Raw genomic sequence first — 26,390 nt, forward strand, 5'->3', positions numbered from 1 at the left:
GAATTAAAAAAAGACTTTGCTCCCCAACAACAACCGGCGAAAGCTCCATCCACAGGTTATCCTGTGGATGAGCTTCCCTTTCACAATGGCAGCCTAATAGCGTGATTTGTTTCTAAAAGTTGTTGAAAGGGCATATGAAAGTGCCCTCTCTTCCTTATCTGGAACAGCAGGCTTCAGCTCCTCCCATATTGGTGGGCCTTCTATTTTTCTTCCAGTGTCGATAACCAAAGAAGCAAGAGGCATCCCTGCCCCAAGCGCTGGTCCACTGCCATTGTTCTCCAATTAAAGATGCATCCGTTTCTTCAGTCAAACAGTTTCTTCAGTTTATTCATGCCTGCATGGTACATTTAAATGGGCCAACGCTTGCTGAATCCCTCCTCCATTCCCATCCCTGTGGTCATTGATTGGCTGAGCAACCTGCCCTCATACTGATTGGCAGCCTGCATCTGTGAAAATTGGGGTTTGTGACTACTCTCTCAGTGAGTGGTGGCATATAAAGGCTTGGAATCCAGAAAAAGTTGCTTTGGTTTCCTGAACCCATAAGGAAAAATCAAACCTGTGATTTAGGCAAAACGAAGAAGAATGTATCAGAAAGAGAGTTAAATAACTGTCAGTAATAATTAACAGCAGTGCAAAATAAAAAAAAGTTCAAATTAAAGATCATGAAGCATTCATAACAAGATTAATAAATTAATGGTACAAAATAAGAGATAAATGAGTTTGGTTCTGTAGCCATTAATGAGACATGGTTTCAGGGTGTATAACATTGCAAAATACACTTCCCTGGGTATGTGAGTTATGAATAAGATAATCAAAAGGGAAACGGAAATGGGTGAGCTTTGATAAAGGTAGTGGAAGGATCTGAACCCAGAAAAGCAGGAAATAAAATACTGCTGGGAGTAAGTTGCCAGACACCTGTCAGTAATCAAGTTGTTGGGCAGAGTATATATCAGGAAATTGTAGGATCATGTAATAATCGTGAGGCTCTTTAAACTTATTACATTTTATAGACTAAGAAATTAAAGTAGCTTAGAGGAGGATTTCATGGAATGCATTTGAGACAGTTTTCTAGAGCGATGTGTCAAAGAGCCAGTTACAGAATATGTTATTTTAAATCTAGTATTGTGTACTGAGACCAGGTTAATTAATAACCAAAGAATCAACTGGGGAAGTGTGATCATAATATGTTGGAATTTTAGATTGATCTGGTTAAATCCAAACTTAGTGTCTTAAATTTAAACAAAGGCAAATGTGAGGATCAAGTTAACTATGATAGATCATGTAATTAGATGAAAATATATAATGGTAGCTATGTATACAGTACATAAGAACTAGGAGCTGGAGTAGGCCATCTGGCCCCTCGAGCCTGCTCCGCCATTCAATGAGATCATGGCTGATCTTTTGTGGACTCAGCTCCACTTTCCGGCCCGAACACCATAACCCTTAATCCCTTTTTTCTTCAAAAAACTATCTATCTTTACCTTAAAAACATTTAATGAAGGAGCCTCAACTGCTTCACTGGGCAAGGAATTCCATAGATTCACAACCCTTTGGGTGAAGAAGTTCCTCCTAAACTCAGTCCTAAATCTACTTCCCCTTATTTTGAGGCTATGCCTCCTAGTTCTGCTTTCACCCGCCAGTGGAAACAATCTGCCCGCATCTATCGTATCTATTCCCTTCATAATTTTAAATATTTCGATAAGATCCCCCCTCATCCTTCTAAATTCCAACGAGTACAGTCCCAGTGTACTCAATCTCTCCTCGTAATCCAACCCCTTCAACTCTGGGATTAACCTCGTGAATCTCCTCTGCACACCCTCCAGTGCCAGTAAGTCCTTTCTCAAGTAAGGAGACCAAAACTGAACACAATACTCCAGGTGTGGCCTCACTAACACCTTATACAATTGCAGCATAACCTCCCTAGTCTTAAACTCCATCCCTCTAGCAATGAAGGACAAAATTCCATTTGCCTTCTTAATCACCTGTTGCACCTGTAAACCAACTTTCTGTGACTCATGCACGAGCACACCCAGGTCTCTCTGCACAGCAGCATGCTTTAATATTTTATTGTTTAAATAATAATCCCGTTTGCTGTTATTCCTACCAAAATGGATAACCTCACATTTGTCAACATTGTATTCCATTTGCCAGACCCTAGCCCATTCACTTAACCTATCCAAATCCCTCTGCAGACTTCCAGTATCCTCTTCACTTTTCGCTTTACCACTCATCTTAGTATCATCTGCAAACTTGGACACATTGCCCTTGGTCCCCAACTCCAAATCATCTATGTAGATTGTGAATAATTGTGGGCCCAACACAGATGCCTGAGGGACACCACTATCTACTGATCGCCAACCAGAGAAGCACCCAATAATCCCCACTCTTTGCTTTCTATTAATTAACCAATCCTCTATCCATACTACTTTACCCTTAATGCCATGCATCTTTATCTTATGCAGCAGCCTTTTGTGTGGCACCTTGTCAAAAGCTTTCTGGAAATCCAGATATACCACATCCATTGGCTCCCCATTATCCACTGCACTGGTAATGTCCTCAAAAAATTCCACTAAATTAGTTAGGCACGACCTGCCCTTTATGAACCCATGCTGCATCTGCCCAATGGGACAATTTCTATCCAGATGCCTCGCTATTTCTTCCTTGATGATAGATTCCAGCATCTTCCCTATTACCGAAGTTAAACTCACTGGCCTATAATTTCCTGCTCTCTGCCTACCTCCTTTTTTAAACAGTGGTGTCACATTTGCTAATTTCCAATCCACCGGGACCACCCAGAGTCTAGTGAATTTTGGTAAATCATCACTAGTGCATCTGCAATTTCCCTAGCCATCTCTTTTAGCACTCTGGGATGCATTCCATCAGGACCAGGAGACTTGTCTACCTTTAGCCCCATTAGCTTGCCCATCACTACCTCCTTAGTGATAACAATCCTCTCAAGGTCATCACCTGTCATAGCCTCATTTCTATCAGTCGCTGGCATGTTATTTGTGTCTTCCACTGTGAAGACCGACCCAAAAAACCTGTTCAGTTCCTCAGCCATTTCCTCATCTCCCATTATTAAAACTCCCTTCTCATCCTCTAAAGGACAAATATTTACCTTAGCCACTCTTTTTTGCTTTATATATTTGTAAAAACTTTTGCTGTCTGCTTTTATATTCTGAGCAAGTTTACTCTCATACTCTATCTTACTCTTCTTTATAGCTTTTTTAGTAGCTTTCTGTTGCCCCTTAAATATTTCCCAGTCCTCTAGTCTCCCACCAATCTTTGCCACTTTGTATGCTCTTTCCTTCAATTTGATACTCTCCCTTATTTCCTTAGATATCCACGGTCGATTTTCCCTCGTTCTACCGTCCTTCCTTTTTGTGGGTATAAACCTTTGCTGAGCACTGTGAAAAATTGCTTGAAAGGTTCTCCACTGTTCCTCAACTGTTCCACCATAAAGTCTTTGCTCCCAGTCTACCTTAGCTAGTTCTTCTCTCATCCCATTGTAATCTCCTTTGTTTAAACACAAAACACTAGTATTTGATTTTACTTTCTCACCCTCCATCTGTATTTTAAATTCCACCATATTGTGATCGCTCCTTCCGAGAGGATCCCTAACTATGAGATCATGAATCAATCCTGTCTCATTACACAGGACAAGATCTAGGACCGCTTGTTCCCTCGTAGGTTCCATTACATACTGTTCTAGGAAACTATCGCGGATACATTCTATAAACTCCTCCTCAAAGTTGCCTTGACCGACCTGGTTAAACCAATCGACATATAGATTAAAATCCCCCATGATAACTGCTGTACCATTTCTACATGCATCAGTTATCTCTTTGTTTATTGACTGCCCCACCATAACGTTACTATTTGGTGGCCGATAGACTACTCCTATCAGTGACTTTTTCGCCTTACTATTCCTGATTTCCACCCAAATGGATTCAACCTTATCCTCCATAGCACCGATATCATCCCTAACTATTGCCCGGATGTCATCCTTAAATAACAGAGCTACACCACCTCCCTTACCATCCACTCTGCCCTTCCGAATAGTTTGATACCCTCGGATATTTAACTCCCAGTCGTGACCATCCTTTAACCATGTTTCAGTAATGGCCACTAAATAATAGTCATTCACGATGATTTGCGCCATCAACACATTTACTTTATTCCGAATACTACGAGCATTCAGGTAAAGTACACTTATGTTGGTTTTTTTTTACCTCTGTTTTGAATCTTAACATCTCCAGTTTTACTCCTTTTAGTATTACTGGGCCTATTCACTGAGCTCCCCTCAGTCACTGTACCTTGTACTGTCGCCCTTTTTGATTTTTGACTATGTCTTCTCTGTCTTGCACTTTCCCCCTTACTTCCTTTTGCTTCTGTCCCTGTTTTACTACCTTCCAACTTCCTGCATCGGTTCCCATCCCCCTGCCACATTAGTTTAAACCCTCCCCAACAGCTCTAGCAAACACCCCCCCTAGGACATCAGTTCCAGTCCTGCCCAGGTGCAGACCGTCCGGTTTGTACTGGTCCCACCTCCCCCAGAACCGGTCCCAATGCCCCAGGAATTTGAATCCCTCCCTCTTGCACCATCTCTCGAGCCACGCATTCATCCTATCTATCCTGACATTCCTACACTGACTAGCTCGTGGTACAGTAGTTAGGCATTGGCAGACATTTAAACAATTATTTCATAATGCTCAATGAATGTAGGTTCCCTTACGGAATAAAAGCTCAACTGGAAATATGGTATAACCATGGCTAACTAGAGAGTTAAGGATAATTTTAGATTAGAAGAAACTTACAGTGTTTCTAGAAATGGTACTCGGCCTGAGGATTGAAAGAATTTTATAAATCAGCAAAGGATGACCAAAAGTCCAAAGATGTGCAGGTTAGGTTTATTGGCCATGCTTAATTGCCCCTTGGTGTCCAAAGGCTAGGTTGAGTTACGGGAATAGGGGAAGGTAGTGGGCCTGGGTAAGGTGTTCTTTCAGAAGGTCAGTGCAGACTCGATGGGCAAAATGGCTTCTTTCTACGCAGAAGGGATTATGGTTACAAAGGAAGAAAATACAATATAAGAGTAAACTAGCAAGAAATATAGAAGCAGATTTTATCAGTTTGTATGGGTGGCAGAGTGATTAGCACTGCTGCCTCACAGATCCAAGGACCTGGGTTTGATCCAGCCTTGGCTGACTGTGTGTGGAGTTTGCACATCCTCCAAGTACTCCACAGTTTCCTCCCACAGTCCAAAGATGTACAGGTTAGGTGGCTTGGCGATGATCAATGCGCAGGGTTATGGGGATAGGGCGGGAAAGTGGACCTCGGTAGAGTGTTCATTCGGGGGGTCGGTGCAGACCCGATGGGCCGAGTGGCCTTCTTCTGCACTGCAGGGAGTCTATGAAGTTTATACAAGCATGAGAAAAGGAAGAGATTAGCAAAAGTAAACATAGGCCCCTTAGAGTCAGACACAGGAGAAATTATGGTGGCAAATAAGGAAGTGCCAATGGCATTAAACATATTTGTATCTGACTTCAAGGTGCACAGTGGAAGATAGAAAGAATATACTGGGAACCAAGGGTAACCGAGAATTGTGAACATTAAGTAAAAATTAGAAGGCGCTGAGGAATCCCTTTTCAGACCTGCACCCTGGATTTTAAAAGGGATGACTGCAGAGATAATGGATGCATAGGTTTTGATCTTCCAGAATTCTTTAGATTCTGTAGAAAACAGAACCCCACTGTTCAAGAAAAGAGTGGGAGAGAAAACAGAAAGTGAGTGCACAGTGGTTAGCACTTCTACCTCAGCGCCAGGGACCTGGATTCAATTCTGACCTTGGGTCACTGTCTATATGGAGTTTGCACATTCTTGCCGTGTCTGTGTAGCTTTCCTCCGGGTGCTCCGGTTTCTCTCACAGTCCAAAGATGTGCATATTACGTGGATTGACTGTGTTAGGTGGATTGACCGTGTTAAATTGCCCCTTAATGACCAGTGATGTGTAGGTTAGGTTATGGCGATACGGTGGGATGGACATGTAGTGGACATGGGTAGAGTGCTCTTTCGAAGAATCGGTGCAGACTTGATGGGTCGGATGGCCTCCTTCTGTACTGTAGGGCTTCTATTCTGTGAATGCGAGAGACTGATTAACCTGATGTCAGCAATTTGGAAAGTAAAATCTGTTATTAAGGATATGATATTAAGGACATGTTATTAAATACGCTGGGAATATCACAATATGATTAAGCAGAATAAGCAACAGAAGATTTTTTTTTGAGGATGTAACTCAAATGTAACAAATTTGTATTTTCAGATTGCACTCAATGTGCCACAAAAGAGGTTATTACACAGGATTAGGGTTCATGGGATTTGGGAAATTGTTCTTTCCCTGATTGTAGAACTTGGTTCAATGTGGCATTAGTTTTCCTTCAACATGTGTGTTTTCATTATTTTGATTGTCCAGCTCTTGAAGTATTTTCCATTTGTTACCGACATCACTCCCCTGCCAAAAAAACACTTATTTTTTCTGCGCTTGTGTCATGTTTTAAAAGATTTCTCCATGTGAGTGAATGTGGGTGCAATTCAACAGAAAAATTTCTAAGTTCATTTGTGGCGGGTTTTTCAGGGAGTTCCCCACCACTATCCAATGACACTCAATCACTTTTTTCGCCCTGGGGAGTTTTTCTTTTTTTAAAAATATTTTTATTGAAGTATTTACAAATTTTTATAACAATAACAATGACATTGACATGGTGAAATAAACATTTTGCCACCTGACCCAATCCTCACACAGCACAACCATCGAGCACCTATCCACCTGCCCCCCCCGCCCCCTCCACTTTGGAATACTGCTGCTGCTGACATTTTAATTTTCCACGAGAAAGTCGACGAACAGCTGCCACCTCCGAGAGAACCCCAACATTGACCTTCTTAAGGCAAACTTTATTTTTTCAAGACCGAGAAACCCAGCCATGTCACTAACCCAGGTCTCTACACTCGGGGGCTTTGAGTCCCTCCACATTAACAAGATTCGTCTCCGGGCTACTAGGGAGGCAAAGGTCAGGACACCGGCCTCTTTCACTCCCTGAACTCCCGGATCTTCTGACACTCCAAAGATCACTACCTCTGGACTCGGCGCCACCCGGGTTCCTAGCACCGTGGACGTAGCCTTCGCAAATCCCTACCAAAACCCACTGAGCTTCGGGCATGCCCAGAACATGTGGACATGGTTTGCTGGGGTTCCCGCACACCTCACACATCTATCTTCTGCCCAGAAAAATTTGCTTATCCTCGCCGCCGTCATATGTGTCCAGTGGACCACCTTACATTGTATTAGGCTAAGCCTGGCACATGAAGAGGACGAATTGACCCTGCTTAGAGCATCTGCCCATAGTCCTGCCTGTAACTCTCCACCTAACTCGTCCTCCCACTTGCCCTTAAGCTCCTCCACCGGGGTTTCTTCCGCCTCCAACAGCTCCTAGTAGATATCTGACACTTTCCCCTCCCCCACCCAGGTACCGGAAACTACTCTATCCTGTATCCCCCATGGTGGCAGCAGTGAAAGGCCGGCACCTGTTTTCTCAGGAAGTCTCGCACTTGCAAATATCTAAAACCATTCCCTGGCGGCAATTAAAATTTATCTTCCAGCGCCTTCAAGTTGGGAAAGCTCCCGATCTCCCATTTATTCCCCGACAATAGTTCCTCCCCTGACAGCAAAGCAGTCTCACCCCCCCCCCCCCCCTTTCCCCCACCACCAGCACCTGAAACCTCATCCCTCAGGCCAAGCACCAGTTTAACATTTGCTCACGCCCCACTGTGCTTCCGATAGTCAGCTGAACCATGCTGACCCCGATAATCCCCGCCCCTGGCGCCAAACAGTCTTTCTCCCTATTGTTCAAACCTCTCCCCCCCCTCACATGAAGAAACCTATTAACAACATCACATTCCCCAGTAAGTAAACAGCAGCAAAAACAAACAAACAAGATGCAATTAACAGAAACCAGTGAAGAGACAGTCCCTTGAGGCAAAATCCAGTCTCCCAAAGAAAAGCTCTAACTTGAAGACGCCCTCCCTCCCCCACATCAAATCTCTGCAAGGCAAAGCACCCTACCACCATCACCGCAGCCCATAATTTCCCCCAGAACGACATGAAATCTCTTTTCTTTTGAAAAACCAGTACAGTATTACGAGCCACCGCTACAAAACTTCTATGCAACTTAAGTGTCCTTTAAATCGTCTCCATCTTCTTTTCTTTAATGAATGCCATCGTCCGGTGTCTCAAAATAAAAGTCGTAACCTACAGCCGCGCTGGGTACAGCATCATGAACTTCACCCCTTTCTTGAAGAGGGTCACCTTTGCCCGGTTGAACCCAGCCCGTCTCTTGGCCAGCTCCGCTCCAAGGCCCTAATAAATACGCAACTCACAGTTCTCCCATTTGCTTGGCCCACCGCAAGACGTGTTCCTTATCTGTAAACCGTGAAAATGTACCACCATGGCCCTCGGCGGGTCGTTCGCCCTGGGCTTCCTCGCGAGGGCTCTATGCGCTCTGTCCACCTCCAGGGGACGAGGGAACGCCCCAGCCCTCATCAACTTCTCCAGCATGTCCGTCACATGTGCTCTTGCATCCGATCCTTCACTGCCTTCAGGGAGGCCAACGATTCAGAGGTTCTGCCTCCTGGACCTATTCTCTAGGTCCTCCAGCTTCTCCTGCATCCACTTCTGGCAATCATCCAGCACCTCAACCTTGTTCTCCAGCACGGTTATATAGTCCTCTTGGTCAGATAACTTTTGTTCGATCTCCCGTATCGCTTTCCCCTGGGTCATCTGATTCAAGACTACTTGATCAATCAAAGTCTCGAGCAGGTCCAGCGTATCCTTTTTAAGCTTGGCGAAACAATCCTCAAAAACCTTCACCAACTGTTCCGCCGACCACTGTACCATCTGTCCTCGACCCTTGCCCTCCGCCATGCTGTCCCGCGGCACCAGCTCCGCTTGCTTCTCGCTACCAGGACAGGGTCGTTTCACATGGCCACTTCTGGTCCAATTCTCCATAAACCAGAGAGGGAAACCTCCTTACTGTAGCACAGTTTGCTGATTTATCCAAGAAATAAAAATATCCCAAAGACAGGGGAAAAAGGTCCGAAAGTCCATTACAGGCGAGAGCTATCGAATGTGCGACCTACTCCTCCATGGCAACCACCGGAAGTGACCTGGAGAGTTTTTCATCGGTTTAACCCACATTTGAATTTTTTCAGCACTGGGGAGCTGACATTGGGGCACCATTTAGAAAGGGTGCCGCAATCTCTAAGTGAGCTCGTGGGTCCCCCACACCTCCCACCCATGGGCAATGTCACCCCCACATACATGGGCACACCCCCAAGTGAGGACATCCCGCAATGGGGTGCCTGGAGGCCCTCCTCTGAAGGCCTCCCCAAGCCCCCTTACAGCACCACACCTTCCAGGATCCCCACCCCTCATCCCCCAGCATCTGGGAGGCTCCTCCTTACCTGTCCTGCACACACCCGCCCTTCAATCCCCCCTCCACCCTCCTTTCATGGGCTTGGCCCCCCTCGGGCCTTGACCCTTGGCACTGCCACATGGCAGCTGGGCAGTGCCAAAGTGCCCATGTTCCAGGGTGAGGGTCAGGGAGCCACCTTGCACCATCCCTGATCACCCAGGGACCTCCAAAGCAAACGGGAACTGCTGCGAGCTACCAGCGCTTGCTCTAGTGAAGCCGGCAATGCTGTTCAATGTTAATTGCTCACTTAACGAGGCCTCATTGGCTTCACATCGCAAATGAAGTCTCGCCAGCTGTTTCGCCAGCCCACTCCCGACCCCTGCGAACAAGATGGAGCTGAACTTACACATCCAACTCACTCAGCTCGCAGCCATGGTGCCGAAACTTCTGGCCCCAAGGCTTCGGGACGCGGACCTGGGGATGCGCCTAGATGGAGGCCAGGAAGGGTGGCATGTTCTCCCGAGGGTCTCGGAGAGTGAGCCACAAGGCAATTAGTTCCACCTGGGTTGAAGTGGCAGCTGCCATCTGTGATAGCCAGGACAACTGGTCTCAAGTTCCACCATGAAGCTCAACGACCCACATTGGGCAGCACGGGTGAGTTGACACCACCACCATCACCCCCCCCCCCCGAAAACCTTGCCACCCCACAATGCGTCCAAACCTCCAACCTTCCATCTGTCCCCCCCAACCGACCTTCACACCCCTCTCCCTTCACCCCAATCCTCCCATTACCCCAACTCTCCCTTCACAACCCCCCCCAATCAATCCAATGTGGAGGTTGGCGCACGTCGAAGAGGTGAGGATCCACTGGGCCCCACCCAGACATCAAACATATGCAGTTAATGCCATACAGACCGACCCATCCGGGTCACTGACCGCGTGTTCATTCGCCCGCAGGTCCTCCAGCCGATAGCGCCGACCCATCCGGGATGCACTCCTCTACATCGCCTCCCATGAGACCACCTTGGAGAAGAGCTCTGAGGATGCCATAGTTGATGCGCCACAGCTATTATCCCCACCCTCCACCAGTGCAGAGACACAAGCCTCAGTGTGGGCAACGTTAGTGGTCAGGCGTGTGGGGAACAATCTGATGAGCATCGCACAGTCACTGATGCACATCAAATGGAGGCAGGAACCCCCATGTGAGACAGCAGTCGGAGCTGGGTCTGTCATATGCTGAGCCTCTGGAACAGGTTTACCCAGAACTTATGGAGACTGGAGAAGTTAGGGAGCAGTGGACACATTCAGAGGGAGATGTCAGCGACACTCCAGCAGTTCCATAGCCGATTGAAGGAGTCCCCAAAGGCTACAGGCGCAGAGGATAGTGCTGGCAATGCATGGCAACACTGCTGGAGTGGTGACCGCAATGGAGAGCCTGGTGCACAATGTTGGCAGCATGAGTGAAAGTGTCTAAGGTGGCATGCAGCCGGTGACAGCCATGGCTGAGGATCTCAGCAGAGTGTCTGACTTGCTGGGGGATGTGACCCAGTACCAAGCTGACCTTGATGAGGTGTTGTGGGACGTGTCCTGCTCTCAGATGAACATGGCTGAGGTGCTGTGGAGCGAATCCCAGTCGCAGGTGGGCATTGCTGTGTCACTGCAGAGCATGGCCCAATCACTGAGAAGCATTGCCTAGGGCGTCAACACCATGATTCAGACATTGGTGATATGACAGGGCCAGATAATGGAGGGGTAGGGTGCTTAATCCAGTTGCTCCTCGGTCCTGAGGTGAACCCCAAGGCCCTATGAGCATCGACCAGGAGGAGGAGGCACTGGATGGCAACGTGGACCCAGCCTGTCGATTGACGATGGTGGCCACCTGCTCCCCCGAGTTCCACCCCTCTGATGAGGCCATGCCTCGCAGCCAGCACCCAGAACAGGGCGCATGTGCCGCCGTTATGTGCACCGGGGTCCTCTGGCCCCAGGGCCCTCAGAAGATGCCTGGCAGGGGCATTGAAGGCAATGGGACAGGGTAATGATCTGGCTGCCTCCACCTCCGATGTACATCCTGGGATTACACCTAGACGTAGTGCTAGAACAAGGCCAAGCACATTGAGGACCACCGAGGCTACTGGGGGGGGGGGGGGGGGGGGGTGTTTAAGGAATGGAGTTTGTGTTGGGGGCAGGGTTTGGTGCATTGCGGGGGTGAGGGAGAGAGGTTGGGGATAATGGGGCCAGAGGACCCCGGCGCACATAACGGCAGCACATGCGCCCTGTTCTGGGTGCTGGCTGCGAGACATGGCCTCATCAGAGGGGTAGAACTAGTACAAGGGACATACCCTCATCACGACCAATATGACGCCACTGGCTCTTTGTTCCGCCATGTGGGCCAACCACCAGTCCCATACCCCATTCCCCCAGACATGGCCACCCCCGCACCCGTGCTGGGGTCCATCCCGTGGGTAATCGAAGATTGGCAGCTGCATCTGTGGTGCTGCCTTCCGCAATGTTCAAGCCCAGTATCCAGGCATCAAGGTGTGATTGGGATCTTTGGCAATGAGCCCTACATGCTCCATGCCAGTCCACCTACGGGGATCCACTTGGGATGTGGGAAGTGCTCACTTAACCACAATCGCCAATTCACTATTAGCAATAGCCTCCAGCTGCAGAGCCAAAGTCCTCCCCGGTCAGTGGGAGTTATGGATGGTCAGTTGGAGAAACAGGCAAGGGCTAGGGTTGCCCCCGGTAGCAGGAGTCGGCATGACAGACCTGCACACGTCCCCGTTCCCCCCCAACTGTCCTGCAGGTCCCCCCCCCTCACAGCCACGATACCCCCAGCACCCCATGGCGACCCACCTCCAATTGGGGCTGCATCCCAACATAGGGGTTGGTTTAGCTCACTGGGTTAAATCACTGGCTTTTAAGGCAGACCAAACAGGCCAGCAGCACGGTTCGATTCCCGTACCAGCCTCCCCAGACAGGCGCCGGAATGTGGCGACTAGGGGTTTTTCACAGTAACTTCATTGAAGCCTACTCGTGGCAATAAGCAATTTTCATTTCATTTCATTCCCTGGCTGACACTTCCCCACTCCCCCCCCCCCCTCGAGCACAGAGGCAGCATGCCCAGTGTTGCTGGACTCACTGCCTGGTGGCAGCTCCTCTGTTCACCTTCTCTGCTCCCTGAAGCAGCCCATCTGCCAGGTTCATGTTTTTCAAAATGAGCAGCAGCAAGACCACTTTCTGGGGAAGCCACTGAATCATGATAGGCCTTTGGATATGGGATGGCTCCTGTTAATTGTATGGAAACAGGCCAGTTGCTTCGGAAATGGTTTGACACCGTTTTTGTTTTGCACCTTTCCCACTATTCACCAACCTTGTTTCGCTTAAGCGAGACCGCAAAAAAGTCAGAGAATCGCGCCCTCCATTTGAGGGGGTCACCAGATAGAAAATAGAATAGAATTAAGCTGACCATTTTCCAGATGGCAGAATGGAACTACTGGAGTGGCACAAAGATTAATCTACATCAGTGACTTTAATGAGGGGACGGAATGTAATGAATCCAAGTTTACTGACAATAGTAGGAAAAGAAAACTGGGGAGAATATGTAAAAGTATACGCACAGCTGGTGGGATTGGGCAAAAATAAGATGAAGCATAATGTGGAGGGTCTGAAGCTTTCTTCTTTGGCATGAACAATGGAAAGGCAGAATATTTTCTGAAAGGTGAGACACTGGTAAATGTTGTTTTGATGTCCTTGTATGTAAATCACAAAGTTAAAATGAAGGTACAGTGAGAAAATTAGCCTTTATTGTAATGGGCTGGTGTACAGAGTCCAGTGATGGCTGTGAAACTATTGTCAATTGTTGTAAAAATCCATATCCTTCACTAATGTCCTTTCGGGAAGGAAATCTGTCATCCTTACCTGGTCAGGCCTACATTACTCCAGACCCATTACAATGTGGTTGGCTCTTAACTGCCATCTGAAATGGCCGAGCAAATAACTCAGCTGAAGGACAATTAGGGATGGGAAATAAATGCTGATCTAGCCAGCGATGCCCACAGCCTATAAATGAGTAAAAGAAAATATAAGAGTAAAGAACAATTATACAGGGCTTTGGTGAAACAATGCTTGAACTACCTTGTGCTGCAGTTTTTGGTTCCTCTGCCTAAAGAAGAATTTACTTGCTCAGAGTGTGCAAAAAATATTCATTCGCCCAGATTTTCGCATCATCATGTAGAATTTTCTGGTAGTGGAGGTGGCTCACCATTGACTATCAGCGGGATAGTGCCCATCTTCATTGAGGGAAGATCCTGCTGGCATGAAGTGCTAGAAGATCCTGCCCACTCAATCGATTTCTGGGATAAGAGTGCTGTTGTGTGAGGAGAGATTGAGTATAATGGGTCTTTATTCTTTGAAGTTTAGAAGATTGAGAGGTTAATGTCTCTGAAATATAGGATTCTAAAAGGGTTTGACAGGATAAATGCTAAAAGGCTTTTTCCTCTGTCTGAAGAATGTAAAGATGGAGTCATAGTCTGAAGATAAGGGGATGAGGAGAAATTGCTTCGCTCAGTGTTATGAACTTATGACATCCTCTTCCCTAAAGAGCTGTGGTTGCACAGCCGTTGAGTATATTCAAGACTGAGATTGATAGATGTTTGGAGACTGTGGGAATCAAGGGATATGTAGATATAGCGGGAATGTTAAATTGATGAGGATATTTGGCCAGGATGTTATTAAATGGCAGAGTAAGCTTAAGCCACCAAATACGCCTATTTCTTATGTTGTTATTGAAAAAGTATTCAGAAGAGCTGAATGGATGTTGGATTTTAACTTATCGAGCTTCCAACCACCCAGTACGGTCTCTGGGCGAAGGGAGACCTTGGTGTACATGGCCTACCTATGTGGCGGACGCACTGTTGGTGGCCATGTTGGATGCCCCCTAGACAAAGGGAAACCCCGGAGCACAGGGACCCAACCACATGGGGAGAGCAGTGACAGCAGCCATCTTGGACGGCCCCCTAACAAAGCGAAACCCCAGAGTGAGTGCAGGGGCGGAGCCACCAGGTAAGTATGGTTAATCCCACAGGAGCGGGGGGTCAAAAAATCCCCACCAGGATAGTCACATGGAATGTCAGGGGACTTATCGGCCTAGTGAAAAGATCCAGAGTCTTTACCCACCTAAGAAACATGAGAGCCAACATAGTCTTCCTCCAAGAGACACACCTGAGAGAGCAGGACCGATAGCGGGTAAGAAAGGGATGGGTGGGACAGACTTACAATTCCTGCTCTACGGGACGAGGCCAGGGAGGTTAGCGATTCTGTAAAATAAGGGGATGATGTTTAAGGCAACGAAGACGGTAACGGACCCAGGGTCGGTATGTCATGGTCAGCGGGGCCCTGGACGGAGCACCGGTAATACTTGTCAACATGTACACTTGGAACTGGGATGCCGCAAAATTCATTAAAAAGACCATAGCGGAAATCCCCGACATAGCAACGCATGACTGATATTGGGGGGGGGAATCTTTAACTGTGTACAGGACCCATGGACAGACAGGTCGAACCACAGAACGGTGAAGACCTCGAACATGGCAAAGAAACTCGGTCACTTCATGGGGCTAATGGGGGCGGTGAACCCATGGAGATGTGTCCACAACGTATACTCGAGGATTGATTTCTTTGTGATCCGAAAATCGGTGCACCCAGGGCTGGTCAAGATGGAGTATTCGGCAATCATAATTTCTGACCACGCTTCACATTATATGGATGTGAGGTTGGAGACAGGCATTACCCAAAGCCCCACATAGAGGTTGGACACTGCCCTACTGGCCGACATGGCTTTCAGCGAGAGGGTATCACAAGCCATAACAGAGTACATGACAAACAACCAAAACGGGGAGGTCTCACTCTCCACGTTCTGGGAGACACTAAAGGCCGTGATTAGAGGAAAATTATTGCCTTTGAAGCGCGAAGGGACAGAGAGGAGAGAGTGGCTAGGCAGCAGCTGGTCAACTCCATACTGAAGGTAAACTGTAAATACTCCGAGGCCCCGACCGTAGAGCTCTTGGCGGACAGGAAAAAGCTACAAATGAACTTTGACCTGCTCTCCAGGAGGAAAACAGTGCACCAACTCCATCAGTCAACTCCCAATAAGAACATGGGGACAAAGCCAGCCGCCTGTTGGCTCATCAGCTGAGAAAGCAGGCAGCCACCAGAGAGATCGCGCAAATTAGGGACAACAGAGGCACACTAGAAACGGATGCAGACAAGGGTAACAAGATCTTCGAGGACTTTCACCAGAGACTGTACACCTCAGAGTTGCCAACAGGGGACTCGGGGATGAAACAGTTCCGCAATGGACTGGGCATGCCAGTTGTGGGGGAGGACAGAAAACGAGGCCTGGGAGCACCGCTAGACTGGGAGAGATCATGGAGAGTATATGCTCCATGCAGACGTGGAAGGTGCCGGGACCAGACGGGTTCTTCCAGCGGAGCGGGCAGAGAGGGGAGCGATTTTTGGAGGGGAGAGCTGGAAGGTAAGCTGAGTTTTTGATTTTTAACTTACTTTTTCGGAGCAGGAAACCGGAAGTTGGCCGTGGGGAGACCTGGGAAGGTTGTATTACCCAATAAATTGGAATGGTGAGGAAACCCGAGACACTACACGTGTAGTGTCGCCCATCCTCCCTCCTCCTCTAACCGAAAAAAAAGACTCAGTGCTGTGAGCAGGTCAGCTATTTACTTTTTCTTCTTTTTTACTGGAAGACTAAGTAGAGGTTATGGCAGCTAGGGCAGTGGAATGTTCCTCCTACAGAATGTTCGAGGTAAGGGAGACCACCGGTGTCCTTGCTGACTTCACCTACGGGAAGTGCAGCCATCTCCAGCTCCTCACAGACCGTGTTAGAGAACTGGAGCTGGAGCTGGATGAACTGAGGATCATTCGGGAAGTGGAGGGGGTGATAGATAGAAGCTACAGGGACATAGTTACACCTGAGAACAAAGGTAGCTGGGTAACAGTTAGAGGTGGGAAAAGGAGGAAGCAGTCAGTGCAGGGATCCCTTGTGGTCATTCCTCTCAACAATAAGTATTCCGCTTTGGATACTGTTTAGGGGATTACCTAGCAGGGTAGGCTGCAGTGACCGGGTCTGTGGCACGAGGTCCGGCTCTGGGGCTCAGAAGGGAAGGGGGGAGATCAGGGGCGCACTCGTTATAGGGGACTCAATACTTAGAGGTACAGACAGGCGGTTCTGTGGGCATGGGCGAGACTCTCGGATTGTTTGTTGCCTCCTGGGTGCCAGGATCCATGACGTCTCGGATAATGTCTTCAGGATCCTTAAGGGGGAGGGGGAGCAGCCAGAGGTCGTGGTGCACATTGGTATCAACAACGTAGGTAGGAAAAGGGGTGTGGATGTAATAAGTGAGTTTACGGAGTTCGGCTGGAAGTTAAAAGCCAGTACAGATAGAATTGTCATCTCTGGTTTGTTGCCGTTGCCACGTGAGAGCGAGGCTAGGAATAGGGAGAGAGCGCAGTTGAACACGTGGCTACAGGAATGGTGTAGGAGGGAGGGCTTCAGGTATTTGGATAATTGGAGCGCATTCTGGGGAAGGTGGGACCTGTACAAGCAGGACGGGTTACATCTGAACCAGAGGGGCACCAATATCCTGGGAGGGAGGTTTTCTAGTACTCTTCGGGAGGGTTTAAACTAATTTGGCTGTGGAATAGGAATCGAATTTGTAGTCCAGCAACTAAGGTAGCCGATGTTCAGGACGCCAAAGCGTGTAGGAGGTAATGGGGAAGGTAACACTGACAAAGGAGAGTACTTGCAGGCACGGAGATGAGTTGAAGTATGTATACTTCAACGCAAGAAGCATCAGGAATAAGGTGGGTGAACTTAAGGCATGGATCGGTACTTGGGACTACGATCTGGTGGCCATCTCGGAAACTTGGATAGAAGAGGGGCAGAAATGGTTCTTGGAGGTTCCTGGTTATAGATGTTTCAATAAGATTAGGGAGGGTGGTAAAAGAGATGGGGGGTGGCATTGTTAATTAGAGATAATATAACAGCTGCAGAAAGGCAGTTCGAGGGGGATCTGCCTACTGAGGTAATATGGGTTGAAGTCAGAAATAGGAAAGGAGCAGTCACCTTGTTGGGAGTTTTCTATAGGCCCCCCAATAGCAGCAGAGATGTGGAGGAACAGATTGGGAAACAGTATTTACGAATGAGAGGGGCCATATTGTTGGAGAGGACAGTGTGAATCAGACTGGTAAGCTCGAGGAGATACTTGTTAGGAAGGAAGATGTGTTGAGTTTTGAAAAACTTAAGGATAGACAAGTCCCTCCGCTACCTGGGGATCCAAATAGCCCATGACTGGAAAGGGATCCACAAATGGAACCTCACCAGCCTGACGGAGGAAGTTCAAAAGGACCTGCAAAGATGGAACACACTCCCGCTCTCCCTCGCGGGGAGAGTCCAGACGATCAAAATGAACGTACTGCCCAGGTTCCTCTTCCTGTTTAGATCCATTCCGATCTACATCCCCAAGGCCTTTTTCAAAGCGCTGGACAAACTTATCATGCCGTTCGTATGGGGGGGGGGTAAAAATGCTAGGATCCCAAAGAAGGTCCTACAAAAAACAAAATCCAGGGGGGGGCTAGCCCTCCCAAATCTACAATTCTACCACTGGGCGGCAACAGCCGAGCGAGTAAGGGGATGGATCCAGGAGCCAGAAGCTGAGTGGGTGCGTGTGGAGGAGGCTTCCTGCATGGGGACCTCCCTCCGGGCCCTCGCCACGGCAGCACTCCCATCCCCACCCAAAAATCACTCCAGCAGCCCAGTGGTGACAGCCACCCTCCAATCCTGGAACCAATTTGGCCTGACCAAAATGACAAGGCTCCCATCTGCAACAACCATAGGTTCACACCAGCACTGACTGATGCCACCTTCAAAAGGTGGAGGCAGGACGGGGGGACACTGACAGTCAGGGACCTATACACGGACGACAGGATCGCAACACTGGACGAACTGACAGAGAAATTTCAGCTAGCTGGGGGGAACGAGCTACGGTAACTGCAGCTCAAAAACTTCCTACGAAAGGAGACAAGGCCGTACCCACAACCGCCACAACAGACACTACTGGAAGACCTACTGGACGCAAGTATCCTAGAGAAAGGGAACTGTAGCGACATGTATGACCGACTGGTAGAAAGGGACGACACCGTACTGGACGCAACAAGAAGGAAATGGGAGGACGACCTGGGGGATGGAGATAGGGTGGGGACTCTGGAGCGAAGCACTGCATAGGGTCAACTCCACCTCCACGTGCGCAAGGCTCAGCCTGACGCAACTAAAAGTGGTACATAGAGCCCACTTAACGAGAAACCGTATGAGTAGGTTCTTCCCGGAGGTGGAGGACAGATGTGAACGGTGCCAAAGAGGCCCGGCCAACCACGCCCACATGTTCTGGTCTTGCCCCAGACTTGTGGATTACTGGACAGCCTTCTTCGAGGCTATGTCCAAAGTGGTGGGGGTGAGGGTGGAGCCATGCCCGATAGTGGCGGTCTTCGGGGTTTCAGACCAGCCAGATCTATTCCTGGGGAGGAGGGCAGACGCCCTTGCCTTTGCCTCCCTGATCGCCCGCCGTAGAATCCTGTTTGGCTGGCGGTCAGCAGCACCGCCCAGAGCTGCAGACTGGCTGTCCGACCTCTCGGAATCTCTCCAAATAGAGAAAATCAAATTCGCCATCCGAGGGTGATGCCATCAGACGACGGCTTCCATAGAACGTGGGAGCCATTCATGCAACTGTTCCGGGACCTGTTTGTGGCCAACGAACAAGAGGAAGAATAGTCGGGTGGCCAAGAATCAGGGGAAAATGGACGGGAATCGGGGGAAGGTAGCCGGGGGGGGGGGGGGTTACGGGTTCGTTATGGGGGTTTGATGGCAAGCTAAGGCCCAAAACCAAACTATAAATAAATGCCTATAAACATGTGCCTCGGCCATATTGGGGAATGTAAAATATGTATGCCAGCTAAAGGGGGCGGCCACAATTGTTGTTATAAAGATGCTTACCTGTAAATATCCATGTTAAATTTTTGTGTTTTCTTTTTTTCTCTCTAATAATTTGTAACTTGTCATATATAAAACATGAAAACTCAATAAAAAACATTTATAAAAAAAGGATAGACAAGTCCCCCGGGCCTGATGGGATATATCCAAGGATTCTATGGGAAGCAAGAGATGAAATTGCAGAGCCGTTGCCAATGATCTTTTCGTCCTCACTGTCAACAGGGATTGTACCAGGGGATTATGAGTGGCGAATGTCGTGCCCCTGTTCAAAAAAGGGAATAGGGATAACCCTGCGAATTACAGGCCAGTTAGTCTTACTTCGGTGGTAGGCAAAGTAATGGAAAGGGTACTGAGGGATAGGATTTCTGAGCATCTGGAAAGACACTGCTTGGTTAGGGATAGTCAGCACGGATTTGTGAGGGGTAGGTCTTGCCTCACAAGTCTTATTGAATTCTTTGAGGAGGTAACCAAGCACGTGAATGAAGGTAAAGCAGTGGATGTAGTGTATATGGATTTTAGTAAGGCTTTGATCAGGTTCCCCATGGTCAAAAAAGTGAATAGGGATAACCCTGGGAATTACAGGCCAGTTAGTCTTACTTCGGTGGTAGGCAAAGTAATGGTCAGAAGTCACAGGGTAGTAGTCATGGGTGACTTCAACTTCTAATGCAGAAAGTAAGGAGGTATGGGATAGTGGGAATTTGGCCAGTTGGATAACAAACTGGCTAACCAATAGAAGTCAGAGAGTGATGGTGGATGGCAAATATTCAACCTGGAGCCCAGTTACCAGTGGCGTGCCGCAGGCATCAGTTCTGGGTCTTCTGCTGTTTGTGATTTTCATTAATGCCTTGGATGAGGGAGTTGAAGGGTGGGTCAGTAAATTTGCAGACGATACGAAGATTGGTGGAGTTGTGGATAGTGAGGAGGGCTGTTGTCGGCTGCAAAGAGACATAGATAGCATGCAGAGCTGGGCTGAGAAGTGGCAGATGGAGTTTAACCCTGACACGTGTGAGGTTGTCCATTTTGGAAGGACAAATATGAATGCAGAATATAGGGTTAACAGTAGGGTTCTTGACAATGTGGAGGAGCAGAGAGATCTTGGGGTCTATGTTCATAGATCTTTGAAAGTTGCCACTCAAATGGCTAGAGATGTGCAGAAGGCCTATGGTGTGTTAGCGTTCATTAGCAGAGGGATTGAATTAAGAGTCGTGAGGTGATGATGCAGCTGTACAAAACCTTGGTACGGCCACATTTGGAGTACTGTGTGCAGTTCTGGTCGCCTCATTTTAGGAAGGATGTGAAAGCTTTGGAAAAGGTGCAAAGAAGATTTACCAGGATGTTGCCTGGAATGGAGAGTAGGTCTTACGAGGAAAGGTTGAGGGTGCTGGGCCTTTTCTCATTAGAACGGAGAAGAATGAGGGGCGACTTGATAGAGGTTTATAAGATGATCAGGGGAATAGATAGAGTAGACAGTCAGAGACTTTTTCCCTGGGTGGAACAAACCATTGCAAGGGGACATAAATTTAAGGTGAATGGTGGAAGATATAGGGGTGTTGTCAGAGATAGATTCTTTACCCAGAGAGTAGTGGGGGCATGGAATGCACTGCCTGTGGAAGTAGTTGAGTCGGAAACATTAGGGACCTTCAAGCGGCTATTGGATAGGTACATGGATTACAGTAGAATGCTGGGGTGTAAATTAATTTGTTCTTAATCTCGGACAAAAGTTCAGCACAACATCGTGAGCCGAAGGGCCTGTTCTGTGCTCTATTTTCTATTTTCTATGTATGCTCTATGTTCCTGGCGGACCTCTACAAAACATTTGCGACAGCACTGGCCCCGCACCTGCGGGAGATGTTCACAGACTCACTGGCAAGGGGCACACTGCCACCAATGCTAGCACAAGCCTCAATCTCGCTAATACCTAAGAAAGACAAATAGAAGACTGAATGCAGTTCATACAGACTCATCTCGCTGCTGAACGTAGACACCAAAATATTGGCCAAGATCCTAGCCACAAGTGGTCGCAGTGGATCAAACGGACTTTGTCAAAAGTAGACAGCTAACATTGAATATCAGGCGCCTGCTGAACGTGATCATGACCCCATTCGGGGAGAGAACACCTGAGGCAAACAACACCAGCTCCCAGTACTTCCAGTTGCACCGGGGCACCAGGCAGGGATGCCCGCTGTCGCCATTGCTGTTCGCCCTAGCATACTGGAGGGGTATTCAAAGAGGAGGCAGAGAGCACAGAGTCTCGCTCTACGCGGATGACCTGCTCCTCTCCATCTCGGACCCACAAACCAACATGGAAGGAATCATCACGCTCCTGAAAGAGTTTAGCGCCTCCTCGGGCTACAAACTCAACATGAGCAAAAGTGAGATTTTCCCGGTAAACCTGTAAGGGGGAGGGGCAGCACCGGTGGGACTGACGTTTAAACAAGCCGGACACAAATTCCGCTACCTGAGGATCCAAATAGCCCATGACTGGAAAGGGATCCACAAATGGAACCTGACAACTCTGACAGAGGAAGTCAAAAAGAATCTGAAGACATGGAACTCTCCCTGGTAGGGAGAGTACAGACGATCAAAATGAACGTACTGCCCAGATATCTCTTCCTACTAAGATCCATCCCAATCTATATCCCCATAGTCTTTTTCAACTCACCGGACAAATTATTCATGGCGTTTGTATGGGGGGGAAAGAATACTAGGATCATGAAGGTCCTACAGAAAAGAAAATCCAGGGGAGGGCTAGCCCTCCCAAACCTACAATTCTACCACTGGGCAGCGACAGCACAACGGGTGATGGGATGGACAAAGGAGCCTCTTGCAAGGGGACCTCTCTCCGGGCCCTCACCACGGCGTCACTTCCAACCCCGCCCGAGAAACACTCCAGCAGCCCAGTTGTAATGGCCACCCTTCAGATGTGGAAACAACTACAGCAGCAATTCGGACTGACCGAAATGTCCGACAAAGCCCCCATCCGTAATAACCATAGGTTCACACTAGCACTCGCCGACGCCACCTTCAAACGGTGGAGACAGGACGGGGGGGGGGGGGGCATTGATAGTTAGGGACCTATAATCTGACGGTAGGGTCTCAACACTGGAAGAACTGATGCAGAGATTCCAACTAGCGAAAGGCAACAAACTCAGATACCTGCTGCTTAAAAACTTTCTACGGAAGGAGACGAGGACATACCCGCGACCACCACGACATAAATGATTAGAGGAGCTACTGGACGCAAACATCCTGGACAGAGGGAACTGTAGTGACATGTACGAACGACTGCTGGAGAGGGGCGACACCGAATTGAACAAGACAAGGAGGAAATAGGAGGAAGACTTGGGATTGAAATAGGGTGGGGGTTCTGGAGCGAAGCACTGCACAGGGTCAACTCTACCTCCACAAGCACGAAGCTCAACCTAACGCAGCTAAAATTGGTACATGTTCTGGTCTTGCCCCAGATTTGCTGGGTACTGGACAGCTTTATTTGAGGCAATGTCCAAAGTGGTGGGGATAAGAATGGAGCCATGCCCAAAAGTGGCGGTCTTCGGGGAATCAGACCAGCCGGATCTCTTCATGGGGAGGAGGGCGGACGCCCTTGCCTTTGCCTCCCTGATTGCCGGCCATAGAATCCTGCTTGGTTGGCGATCAGCGGCACCACCTAAAGCTGCAGACTGGCTGTCCGATCTATCGGAATTTCTCCAAATGGAGAAAATCAAATTTACCATCCGTGGGTCGGAAGAGGGCTTCCACAAAATATGGAAGCCATTCATCCAACTGTTCCGAGACTGGTTTGTGGCCAACACATAAATAAATAAATAGCCAGTAGCCAGGGAGAAATAGCCAGGACAAGACAGAAAGGGGAAAGCGAGGGAGGGCACGGGGGAGGGGGGGGGGGGGGGGGGGGCGAGCAAGTTGAGGTAGCAAAACCCAGCAAGAAATGGGGGGCAGCAGTGAAGAAGGGCGGAGAGAAGGGAGGATGGGTCAGGGAGAGGGGAGTAGGGAGGATTGTATGCTGTGCCAGACGGCGACAGACAGTAAATAGAGAAACCTAAGAAGAAACCTTTATGACTGTACAATAAATGGAAATGAATGGCAATGTATATAATTTTGAAAATGCCAATAAAAAGATTTGGTAAAAAATCTTATCGAGTTTAGAATTCAAAAGTAAGGCATTTATGGTCTTAAAGATTTAAAATATGACTTGATTTGTAATCCCTTAAAGAATAGAAGATTGAGTTGTGATGTAAATGTGTTTTTGAAATTGTAAAGGGGTTTGAGAAGCAGGTTAACTATTTCCTCTCATGCCAAAAGGATAAAATATTGAAAATCTGTCCAGACCATTTAGGAAATCAAGAACTTTTAGAAGTTTGGAATTCTGTCCCTCAAAAGGCTCTGGATGTTGCTGGGGTGGGGCGGGTGTCAATTGAAATTTTCAGGACTGAGTTTGATAGTTTGTTGTTTCTAAATGTATGAAGGAATGTGGAACAAAAGAAGGAAGATTGAGTTAAGATACAAATCAGGCATGATCTAGTTGGATAGTAGAACAGGCTTGGGGGGCTGATATTCCTACTCCTGTTAGTATAAGGGAAGAGCTCGGAGTGGACATATGGGTGGCATGATACACAAGAAAACCTCAGTTACTGACAGATCGGTATGCCCATTGTCTCAACCGGTAGAATAAGCTCATCACAAGAACTGGCAGACTAAAACAAGCTAACCTAAATAGATTAAATTACCTACTGCTGCTCCGCAATCCCTAGTTTACTGTACTTCATTAAACAGCCATTAACTAACCATTTAAAAGTGTTGACTGATTATTGGATGTCATTCAACATGCACAATGCATTAAACAAGCATAAAGTAACTAACTATGCATTAACTAGCCATTTAAGAAGCATTAACAATGTAACCAAATCGATCTTACCATTATTCAGTAACATGAGCTATTAGTAATGTTTTTATCATCCAGTTGCTAATTATTAATGCTCATTAGCTAACACGTAACCATTGATTAATGAACCAATCTGTGATTAATTTTAAAGCTATTGAAACCGAGCAGATTGAGACTCACTGAGAGAGATTTCTTTCGCCAGTGCCGCTGAAACCAGGAGAAGAGGGAGTCCCACCGAGATAAATTTAATCATTCGGTCAGTGGCCAGCTCTAAGCGCAAGCCCTTGGCCCGTAAATCCTTTGGCTCCCGGATGAGAGAATCAGATAAAATAAACTCCGTTGCAATACTGGCAAAAGACATTCTGGCAGAACAATAGATGTACTGAAAGGAAAGGAAAACGACTCCAAAATTTAACCAAAGCAATGAAAAGACCTCAAGAACGCAAATAAAATGAGAACACCACTAATTTAGAGAGTTTTGTTTAAAATAAAATAGAGAACAAGGAAGCATGAAATGGTTGGTGTCCAGCACGCATAGGAGGAAAGGAAAGATGCAGCAAAGCAGCGGGACTGATGGGATCTGAATGTACTAGGAGATTATATAGGAAGAGGGGCTGGACCAGGACTAATTACAAACTTAATAGTGCCAGGAACCAGAAACCTTGTCATATAGTGGAACCGACTACAGTAAATGAGAAGGAGAAATAGATACCACATTCGTTGCTGTCCAGAGCTATGCAATCTTAACCAGACCAACCCAACCCTAAACACAGAGTAACACTGTCAGATTAGAGGCTTAATTACAAGATCTCTGAGGCAATATGGAGCAAAGCGGCTATTTATGGAGCGACCTGGCTTCCAGTTCCACGCACAGCTTAGAATAAATGCAGCTTTCGCAAACCAATCCAGATTGGTTCTGCCCAATGGCTACAGGCATGACCACATCAAAGCATCACTATTTAGACAGAATTGAAAGCAGATTGGTGCACTGAGAAATTGGAGAATTAAGAATAAAGTCTTACAGCTAGCAAACTGCAATGGTATACTAACAATGTTTTAAGGATACACCAAGCAAAATGCAAATGTTCACCAAAGATACTGTAAGGTTTGAAGAAGTTCCAATGATTGGCACCCAAACACTTTGAACAATACAGTTTATTGAATATTCTGAGCAGCTCTTACACACTGTGTGTCTTCCTACACTCCAGGGATAACTCCCGCACTACCTCCCGTTTAAGTTGAGACTATTGGTGGTACTGAGGGGTAACAACACATAACTATTTACATTGTGCAAAACATGGATTAGGCTGCTGAAGCTGATGCAGAGCCCATTGCATCTCCTTTACCACCCCCCACTTAAAAGAAACGGAGGCCAGTTTTAAAGTAGTCTGTGACACAGTCCTGGAACCTTGTATATTGTTTAGTGATACACCCCGAGCATTGACTTTATTGGAGATGATCTCAGGCTGATGTCCTCGGTGTGGATGGCATCAGGTATCCTTTCAGTGCACCCAGTGGCTGCAGGGTTTGCTGCATAGGCCTCTGGAAGAGCCTCCATTTCCACTGGTATGGTGGGCCTGGATTGTAGGTTGGATGACTGGGGTGCTGTGGTAGTTGATGATGCTGGTTCTGATAACTTTAGTCAGCTTCGTACATAATTGGCACCATCTGAGGCTACCGTGTATCTGTTTGACTGCAGGACATGGCTGTATACCACTGCCAATTTATTCTGGCTTTGTGTGTTCTGGATCCTGGCCATTTAACCAGATCTTAAAGGGCAGTCTATGAACATTTTTATCACAGTACCGTTTTAGAACAGTACAGCACAGTACAGGCCCTTCAGCCCACAATGTTGTGCCGACCATTTATCCTAATCTAAGATCAACCTAACCTACACCCCTTCAATTTACTGCTGTCCATGTGCCTGTTTGAGAGTCGCTTAAATATCCCTGATGACCCTGACTCCACC

The 26,390-nt window shown here is 47.6% G+C and overlaps 1 protein-coding gene across 1 annotated transcript in view; it reads right to left on the minus strand.

The window, feature by feature from the left end:
* panx3 (pannexin 3) overlaps positions 1 to 25,090 on the minus strand; it is a 62,326-nt gene extending 37,236 nt beyond the window's left edge. The window contains exon 1 of the mRNA XM_038779105.1: positions 24,602 to 25,090. Within this exon, the coding sequence (XP_038635033.1) occupies positions 24,602 to 24,782 (181 nt within the window). The 5' untranslated portion in view covers positions 24,783 to 25,090. The remainder of the gene's footprint in view (positions 1 to 24,601) is intronic.
* Positions 25,091 to 26,390: the final 1,300 nt, after the last annotated feature.

Source organism: Scyliorhinus canicula, chromosome 19 (genome assembly GCF_902713615.1).
Source record: "Scyliorhinus canicula chromosome 19, sScyCan1.1, whole genome shotgun sequence".
In the NCBI taxonomy this organism is placed as follows: Eukaryota; Metazoa; Chordata; class Chondrichthyes; order Carcharhiniformes; family Scyliorhinidae; genus Scyliorhinus; species Scyliorhinus canicula.